The sequence below is a fragment of the Brachyhypopomus gauderio genome, unplaced genomic scaffold, assembly GCF_052324685.1.
Source record: "Brachyhypopomus gauderio isolate BG-103 unplaced genomic scaffold, BGAUD_0.2 sc127, whole genome shotgun sequence".
Taxonomy (NCBI): Eukaryota; Metazoa; Chordata; class Actinopteri; order Gymnotiformes; family Hypopomidae; genus Brachyhypopomus; species Brachyhypopomus gauderio.
The window spans coordinates 14766-24278 of record NW_027506948.1 but is presented as its reverse complement, the minus strand read 5'-3'; the positions used below and the strand labels follow the sequence as shown (position 1 = coordinate 24278).

The 9513-nt window shown below is 48.3% G+C and overlaps 1 protein-coding gene across 1 annotated transcript; it reads right to left on the bottom strand.

Moving 5' to 3' along the window:
• Positions 1 to 312: 312 nt before the first annotated feature.
• On the bottom strand, positions 313 to 6458 carry LOC143498970 (E3 ubiquitin-protein ligase TRIM35-like). Its single transcript, XM_076993883.1, has 5 exons — positions 6054 to 6458; positions 5631 to 5726; positions 5272 to 5520; positions 4533 to 4632; positions 313 to 869 (listed from the first exon to the last, which is right to left on the bottom strand). Exons 1-5 carry the CDS (start codon positions 6456 to 6458, stop codon positions 391 to 393), a joined length of 1329 nt encoding a protein of 442 aa, XP_076849998.1. The 3' UTR covers positions 313 to 390.
• Between the last annotated feature and the right edge of the window lie 3055 nt (positions 6459 to 9513).

Here is a 9513-nt window from a genome sequence, read left to right as displayed (position 1 = left end):
ATAGTATGCTCTTGTTTTGTTCAATTTCTTCCAGAATTTGGGCTAGTTCATCCTGAGTAAAAAAACACTTACAGATCAAACACTTAATCAGGAACTTGGTCTGCTGAACATTAGTTATTATGGTATCATTATGGTAAGAGATTCCAGTGAGGACATCAGATCCATATTTCTCACATGTAATACATTCACATTCAGTGGACTCAATCTTTCTGATGATTCAGGTTATAAAAATGTAATGACAAAGAGAAATAAAAAAAATAATATTTTCTAAGTCAATACTCAAGGTAATGATTCTAATATTTTGAGGAAAAACATGTATTGAATTTTCTAATATATATATATGTATATAATGTTCATTATTACATGTATGCAGATTAATTCAAGGCAACATTAATTTTGCTGTTCCACTGTTACTGATATCTTTGCTGGTAAGATCCTCATAGGAGAGGAACTGTAACTGCAGAATAAAGGGAAAACAGTGTCAGTAAAAGTGTGTGTTATAGTGTGCAGGTGTGAACTGGTTAGAAGATCAGTGAATGTCACTTTCCCCCTGTCCCAGTCCAGCTGAACTCTGACCCTCTGCACTTTCTCTGTACGTGTGAGGAGGTTATCTGTCTGTCCTGGGCAGAGTACCCAGTATTCAGACTCTCTAATTACACCCAGTGCCCAGACTTCACTGTCTCCAACATCAACATCCCAGCAGTGTGTCCCTGAGTTAAAGCCCTCAGAGCCCAGGACACAAGGCCACTCATCAAATCTCTCTGGATTATCAGGAAGCAGTGAGTCCTGTAGTCTGTCTTCTACAGTAGTGAGATCATCAGACAGGTGGAGGTGTGGATGTGCAGTGTTGGGGTCCAGAGTAACAGGGTCTGAGGAGAGAGAACAGAATGAATCATCATGTTCTTCATGTGTTTATGTGATGAGGTCACATCTACAGACTGCAGGCCCTTTACTCTGAGTGAAATGCTGCAGTAGGTTGATAAGAGGGAAGTGATGGTGATGTTGTGTGTTCACCACACACCCCTGCAGTACTTGTGTGCTTGTTGTCTTGATGCTTGAAATTGTGTCTGTTTTATTCATTAATATATTTCTACATATCTTGGATTCATTATTTTTGAGTATCACATGTGACACTTAACTAGTGCAGTGTTACTGTTACACTGAGTGTCACACTGCATATGTGTATTATGAGTGTTTGTGTACTGAAGTGTGTGTGTGTCCTCATTAGTGGGTGGATACTGTTACAGTTCCCCCACTAAAGGACGCTACTCCCAGAGTGACTAACACCAGTGGTGTAGGAGATAAAACATAAGGACCTTCTTTGCATTGTGTGTAAATGTATTTAGTTAATTTACTTTTTTATGAAGAGGTGCATATGTGTATATATTGCTGTTTAATATAGTATTAAGATGCCAGAGGTGATATTTGTACTGATTATGTAAATATAAATGTCTACAGGACCATTTGTTTATGTGAAGAAATTAGGTCACTGTCTCTTTAAGAGCGAAGTGGCGACGGGGCGTGAAGCTCATGTTGGTTTAGGGGGAGAAGCGAGTAGTTGAGAATGCTGGTAGCAACACTGTTTTCTTACCGTGTTTAGCGTTACGGTTTGTGCTGCACCATATATTTGGAACGACCTAACCATGGTTTGAAAGTTTTGTTTTAAGTTTATTTCATGGCATGTACAGCCTGGAATAAACAACCGTTTTGTTTTGTTCATCACAGAGCTTTGGGGAAGTTTCCTTTATGTATTGGAATAACTGTTTTGTTTTGTGGTGGTGTGTAGAGGGGAGAGTGGGTGGTGTGTAGAGGTGGAGAGTGGGTGGTGTGTAGAGGTGGAGAGTGGGTGGTGTGTAGAGGGGAGAGTGGGTGGTGTGTAGAGGTGGAGAGTGGGTGATGTGTAGAGGGGGAGAGTGGGTGATGTAGAGGTGGAGAGTGGGTGGTGTGTAGAGGTGGAGACTGGGTGTTGTGTAGAGGGGGAGAGTGGGTGGTGTGTAGAGGGGGAGAGTGGGTGGTGTGTAGAGGTGGAGAGTGGGTGGTGTGTAGAGGTGGAGAGTGGGTGGTGTGTAGAGGTGGAGAGTGGGTGGTGTGTAGAGGTGGAGAGTGGGTGGTGTGTAGAGGGGGAGAGTGGGTGGTGTGTAGAGGGGGAGAGTGGGTGGTGTGTAGAGGTGGAGAGTGGGTGGTGTGTAGAGGGGAGAGTGGGTGGTGTGTAGAGGGGAGAGTGGGTGGTGTGTAGAAGTGGAGAGTGGGTGGTGTGTAGAGGTGGAGAGTGGGTGGTGTGTAGAGGTGGAGAGTGGGTGGTGTGTAGAGGTGGAGAGTGGGTGGTGTGTAGAGGTGGAGAGTGGGTGGTGTGTAGAGGGGAGAGTGGGTGGTGTGTAGAGGTGGAGAGTGGGTGGTGTGTAGAGGTGGAGAGTGGGTGGTGTGTAGAGGTGGAGAGTGGGTGGTGTGTAGAGGGGGAGAGTGGGTGGTGTGTAGAGGTGGAGAGTGGGTGGTGTAGAGGGGAGAGTGGGTGGTGTGTAGAGGGGAGAGTGGTGGTGTGTAGAGGTGGAGAGTGGGTGGTGTGTAGAGGTGGAGAGTGGGTGGTGTGTAGAGGTGGAGAGTGGGTGGTGTAGAGGGGAGAGTGGGTGGTGTGTAGAGGGGAGAGTGGTGGTGTGTAGAGGTGGAGAGTGGGTGGTGTGTAGAGGTGGAGACTGGGTGTTGTGTAGAGGGGGAGAGTGGGTGGTGTGTAGAGGGGGAGAGTGGTGGTGTGTAGAGGTGGAGAGTGGGTGGTGTGTAGAGGTGGAGAGTGGGTGGTGTGTAGAGGTGGAGAGTGGGTGGTGTGTAGAGGTGGAGAGTGGGTGGTGTGTAGAGGGGAGAGTGGGTGGTGTGTAGAGGTGGAGAGTAAGTGGTGTAGAGGTGGAGAGTGGGTGGTGTGTAGAGGGGGAGAGTGGGTGGTGTGTAGAGGGGGAGAGTGGGTGGTGTGGTGTAGAGGTGGAGAGTGGGTGGTGTGGTGTAGAGGTGGAGAGTGGGTGGTGTGTAGAGGTGGAGAGTGGGTGGTGTGTAGAGGTGGAGAGTGGGTGGTGTGGTGTAGAGGTGGAGAGTGGGTGGTGTGTAGAGGTGGAGAGTGGGTGGTGTGTAGAGGTGGAGAGTGGGTGGTGTGGTGTAGAGGTGGAGAGTGGGTGGTGTGTAGAGGTGGAGAGTGGGTGGTGTGTAGAGGTGGAGAGTGGGTGGTGTAGAGGTGGAGAGTGGGTGGTGTGTAGAGGTGGAGAGAGGGTGGTGTGGTGTAGAGGTGGAGAGTGGGTGGTGTGTAGAGGTGGAGAGTGGGTGGTGTGTAGAGGTGGAGAGTGGGTGGTGTGGTGTAGAGGTGGAGAGTGGGTGGTGTGTAGAGGTGGAGAGTGGGTGGTGTGTAGAGGTGGAGAGTGGGTGGTGTGTAGAGGTGGAGAGTGGGTGGTGTGTAGAGGGGAGAGTGGGTGGTGTGTAGAGGGGGAGAGTGGGTGGTGTGTAGAGGTGGAGAGTAAGTGGTGTAGAGGTGGAGAGTGGGTGGTGTGTAGAGGGGGAGAGTGGGTGGTATGTAGAGGTGGAGAGTGGGTGGTGTGTAGAGGGGGGGAGTGGGTGGTGTGTAGAGGTGGAGAGTGGGTGGTGTGTAGAGGGGGGGAGTGGGTGGTGTGTAGAGGTGGAGAGTGGGTGGTGTGTAGAGGTGGAGAGTAAGTGGTGTAGAGGTGGAGAGTGGGTGGTGTGTAGAGGTGGAGAGTGGGTGGTGTGTAGAGGTGGAGAGTGGGTGGTGTGTAGAGGTGGAGAGTGGGTGGTGTGTAGAGGGGGAGAGTGGGTGGTGTGTAGAGGTGGAGAGTAAGTGGTGTAGAGGTGGAGAGTGGGTGGTGTGTAGAGGGGAGAGTGGGTGGTGTGTAGAGGTGGTGAGTGGGTGGTGTGTAGAGGGGGGGAGTGGGTGGTGTGTAGAGGTGGAGAGTGGGTGGTGTGTAGAGGGGGAGAGTGGGTGGTGTGTAGAGGGGGAGAGTGGGTGGTGTGTAGAGGTGGAGAGAGTGGGTGGTGTGTAGAGGTGGAGAGAGTGGGTGGTGTGTAGAGGTGGAGTGTGGGTTGTGTGTAGAGGTGGAGTGTGGGTGGTGTAGAGGGGAGAGTGGGTGGTGTGTAGAGGTGGAGAGTGGGTGGTGTGTAGAGGGAAGAGTGGGTGGTGTGTAGAGGTGGAGAATGGGTGGTGTGTAGAGGGGGAGAGTGGGTGTTGTGTAGAGGTGGAGAGTGGGTGGTGTGTAGAGGTGGAGAGTGGGTGGTGTAGACGTGGAGAGTGGGTGGTGTGTAGACGTGGAGAGTGGGTGGTGTAGAGGTGGAGAGTGGGTGGTGTAGATCTCCTCATGGACTGACTGTCTCTCCTTAGACCAGCAGCCAACTGGTCGTCCCCCTCACTGTTTATACTAACACAATCTTTAATACTGGAATAGTTCATGTACCAAACACACAATGATAATGTTTCTCTCTCTATAGAGTTCTAATTGTGAGGAGAACAGAATTACTCTAATTAATTAAAGAACACCAAAACTCACAGTACTGGAGAATCTTCTGCATTCTCTCCCAGACTCTGAACTTCAGGTTGGAAAGATGTTTTGGTACATTGATCAGAGCTCCTGACACCTTCTCATGTTCCTTTGGGGTGTGATGAACTCTGGAAGTGTATAAAGCTGTATTATCATAATATTATATCATATATCATATTAAAATTATTTAATATTTAAGTTAACATGTGAAAAATATTTCACTGGAAATGTATAAAGCTGTTTTATTATCTTTCATTAAACATATCAGTGTATCTAACCACTTATTTACATAATCAGTATCAATGTATTTTTATTTTCTTAAATACCGTCTTCATATATCATGTTTCTGAAATAACAGAGACCACATACTGAAGATCTGAATGTATCAGAATAACAAACACATTGTGTAACACAATATATCAAACAGAAATAATAATCACTTACTGTTTCAATGTGGACGACACGTTCTGAGAAGGAAACAGAGGGACAAACACAGAAAATGAAATCAAATTTTTGTCATTTTGTTTAAATGAGGGTCAAACATGCATCTTCCTTATATGATAATAATATCAATGTGTCTAAAGACCCTTACACACACACACACACACACACACACACACACACACACACACAAACTAAAACAATTGTCAAAACATTTTACTTATGCATTTGTGTGTGTGTGTGTGTGTGAGAGAGAGAGAGAGAGAGAGAGAGAGAGAGAGAGAGAGAGAGAGAGGGAGAAACATACAGATTGAGTGATTCTTACTAGTAAGAACGGGATGTTCTCAGCTTCCATCTCCTTCTCTGTGTTTCTGATTTGATCTGAAAGAGATGCTATTTCTCCACTCATCTCCTCAATCTTCCTCCTCATCATGTGACTCTTCTGCTCCTCTTCCTCCTTCAGTGCAGCTATTCTTGCTGCTTCTTCATCTCTTAGAAACTGGTAGATCTTCTCAAACTCCTCCTTTATCTGCCTCTCTGTGTGCTGGGCCTGATACTGGAATGGGAGATGATGAGGAAATATAAACTGTCCAAATGTGTGTGTTTCATTATGGTGTACGTGGACAGTGATCACAGCACCATTCAGAACACAGAGTGACCTTTCACCTTAATGTGTGCTGCTGTTTTCTCACAGACTTGTTTATGTTCCTCTAAGACCTTCAGATGCTGCTGTAGAGACTCCAGTGAGGTCTTGAGTTTGTCCTGTAAAATACGGGTTTAGTAGAGTACAGTATGAGTCTTACAGGACTCATCACTGTATCTGTATAGATGTGCTGGAGATTACAGTGATTATAATGACTGAACACAATGGTGTGATTACTATGATTCCTTGGACATGTTTGATATTTTGTAGCAGGTTGTATATCAATATTTTATTTATATTAAGTTTCACTGGGAATGACGCTCTGATTTACATATTGGAAATCTCATCAGCTGACAAATTTAACCTAGACTGTCGAACATATATTTCAAGATAATCTTAAATATTGGAAAAACATTACAGTTAAAACAATAGTGTACATTTCATACCTTAAAGTCAGACACAGCTTCATCTAATGGACAGCATTCATGGTTTTTGTGTTTCTTTGAAATCTGACACACCAAACACACAGGCTGTTGGTCCTCCAGACAGAAGACCTTGAGTTTCTCATTGTGCAGACTGCAGAGAACCTCAGACCCTGCTGAAGATCTCTGACTCCTGCTCGCTAGAAAAGACTCACACAGGTTCTTTAGTGCACGATTAAGGGGAGGATCAGATTTAGAAGATCTTCTCCTACAAACTGGACATTCTTGAGATCCCTTGGTTTCCCAGAACTGCTGCAGACAGGTTTTACACACACTGTGGCTACATGACAGTAAAACAGGATCCCTGAAGATGTCACAGCACACAGGACATGAAAACTCTTCTTCTGACAGAGTGTTTGTAGCAGCCATTTCCTCCAACAGCTGCTGTGCTGTTTCTCTGTTATGTCTCCTTCTGTACAAACTTCACTTTCACTTTTAGATCTTCTGTAATAATCACAGTAACACAGGAGAGAATCAGTCACTGTAGTCCTTTATCCAGCTGAGGGAGATTAGACTCCTTTCAGAAATAAGACAGAAAGAAGTAAATACCAGAGTTAAGAGGTTCTCATAATATTTATAACTCACCTGAACGCAGAATTAATAAAGACTAGTGTGTCACACAGATTTACTTCCTCAAACAGGCAGGTGTGTACAAGGAGGAGGAGACTTTGTAAAGAAATAAAGGAGTTGAAAAAGTGTGATTCCTCCACCAGATGGCGCCAGTTTACTATCAAGTACCTGAATCAGGGAAACATGCACTAATTCAACTTCTGGTTTTAATATTTATTCAGTAAACAGGAGTGCAGCAAAACATTTGAAGTAAATATTTACATAATTATGAGATCATGATTTTATTTTTTTTTGAACACATAAAAAAAATTATAGGTTAAGCAATGATAAGTTGTTTAAAACAAAGTAGTTAATTGTCACGGTAGGTCAGCCTGGACGCCACCAGAGGGCGCATACACACACTCCCCTCTGTCACATGCACACCCACAACCACACGGAGCACACCCTCTCAGTCTCGGTCACTCCTACCTTCCCAATCACCGGAGTACTGACACCTGTCACATAATCAGGTGGTGGTGTATTTATTCCCACAGGTCGCCCTGTCCAGTGCTGCGCATTCAGCCTGCTACCTCGCCTCGCACCGTGGGAGAGACCTGCTCTGTGAACAAGCTAGTTAAAAGCTCCGCTATTATTCTCGTTCCATTACTATTTTCTTCGTTTACATTTCTGTTCGTGTCAGTTCTGCCGTGTGGCCTGAGTTTTTCTGTTAAAGCGTTATGGATAATAAAACAGTCATTTTTACCAGATTTAAATTTTCATTGTACTCATAGATAAAAAAAATGAGCAGTGATGAGTTCTTTCAAAAAGTAGTTCATTTATTGAAGTTCATGTATTAGTAATTGAGAGGGTATTTATTGATTATATATGTTTGATACCCTCTTTTTGTTTGATTATATGGACCACTTCTCGTGCATCCTATCTAGGGTAGATGAGAAAAAAACACCCCAGACGAACAAGATGTGGTGTTATGATATAGAGCCTGAGACTTAGTGTCATTTACCAAAGTATATGCAGAGTATATCAACGGTGGAGAACTGTAAGAAGGCTGTGTGAAGGTAATATTGAGTAATTGAGTAATGGAGTAATGTTACGGTGACAGCTCCGGACCATTCCCTGTGGGCGTGCTGCTTGTCTGCGTGTCGTTATGTCCATGTATGTAGTTCCGTGGGTGTGGGTTGTCTGTGAGTGTGTTCGTAGTCTCACCTGTGCCTTGTCTCGAGATCACGAGGGTATGTGTTGACAGTCTATTTAATGTGCGTTTGCGTGCGTGTTTATGATGTATGTGCACTGTGTGCGCTGAAGCCATCACTCAAATAAAGTGACGCTTGAGTGTGCGAGCTGGAGTCTGTGCCTCGTCATTCCGCACGCACCCCCGCGTTACAGAAAGACAAGCCGAAACAGAGATGAAGCCAGGACGTTCGTCCCGTGCCTAGAAGGGGAAGAGGGCGAGCCGACACCACCACCCCTCTTCTCCTGTGCGACGCCACGATGCTCCCACAACAGAGGAGGAGCTCGAGAGGGACCCGGTATGCGCGTCCCTGCTGTGTTACGCACGGGAGACAAAGGAGGAGTCGAAAACGGAGCATTACTGCCAGGCTGCCCAGCGAGCTTGGCGGTTGGGATTTGGCTCCCCGACGAGGGACTCCTCTCCCCTGGCGGCTGGCAGACAGGGGTTTCCCAGAACGTCGTCGCCACGCCCCCCGGAGGACCCGTTGGTGGTGTATGCGGGGATGGTGGGCGTGACCACTCCCGAGGAAGAGTTAGGGAGTGAGGACTCGGGAGAAGAGACGGACGGTGGAGCCAGCTACTCCCCGTCAGTAACCTCTGCTCCCACGGAGTGTTACGGGGAGGACGTGAGTCCCCCGCCGTCGGTGTACTCCGCCCCCACCTTATACTACGGTGAAGGGGAGGACAACTTCAGCCCTCCTGCGTCGGAGTGTTCCACCCCCCACCTTATACTACGGTGAAGGGGAGGACAACTTCAGCCCTCCTGCGTCGGAGTGTTCCACCCCCGCTGCTTGCCACAGCGAGGAGGAGGAACATGACGTAAGTCCTCCTCCGTCCGACCACTCCGAGGGCACGTCATACTCGGAGAGAGTAAGCCCAACGCTGACAGACTACTCTGGTGAGACCGTGAGGGAGAAGAGGCGTGCTGAAGAAGGCGTGCCTCTTCCCTACCCCGAGGGCAGCCCGATGGACTGCTCCCGGGCCGACACGCCGGAGCGGCCGATGAATTGGAGTTCGGGCGACTCTGAGCGGGAGATGGAGGTGGAGGAACCCACACACGGGACACGGCCGGCGGAGCGTCCGCTCAGAGGAGGCGGGGGTTCCCTAGGGTGAGTTCGAAGGGAGGAGACGGAGAGGTGGCAGGCGTACCCTGCGCCGCGTCCTCCAACAGCTTCCCCGGCGACGGGACGCGCGCCCACCGAGAGGGCTGCTGGGGCGTCCGCCGCGTGCGGGGGATCCGCGCCGAGGGTGGAGGGAGTACCGCCCACTGCAGCGCCTGCAGGCCAGGGGGCGTTTTCTCCCTTGGCTGCTCTCCTGTCTATGATAAACGTGTCCCCGTGTCTGTCAGTACCTGTGTTTGTGTCTGTCCCAGTGTTTCTCCCGAACCCCCTGTTCCCTCTTGTGCCCTTTATGTTTAACGTTCCCGTGTGTGTGTTTGTTGCTGTGCCATTGTTTAATGTTTTCTCCTCTGTCTTCCCAGGGAGGGTGTACTAGGGCTGTTTGTGGCGGTTCCCACCATCGGGGGAGACAGCGCTCGGAGGCTCGTGGTCCCGGCGGCTCCGGACCTGCCCGTTGGTGTTGGTTCGGGGCTTTCCAGCTGCGCGGGACGCTCCGGGAGTAGCGAGCC

Bases quoted from the DNA above. Each gene is read 5' to 3' on its own strand.
- LOC143498970 (XM_076993883.1), bottom strand. From the start codon at position 6,458: ATGGCTGCTACAAACACTCTGTCAGAAGAAGAGTTTTCATGTCCTGTG. The intron at 5,727-6,053 runs GTATGAAATGTA...CGTATTTTACAG, and splicing joins AAGCTGTGTCTGACTTTAAG to GACAAACTCAAGACCTCACT. The intron at 4,633-5,271 runs GTATGTTTCTCC...CACACCCCAAAG, and splicing joins TAGTAAGAATCACTCAATCT to GAACATGAGAAGGTGTCAGG.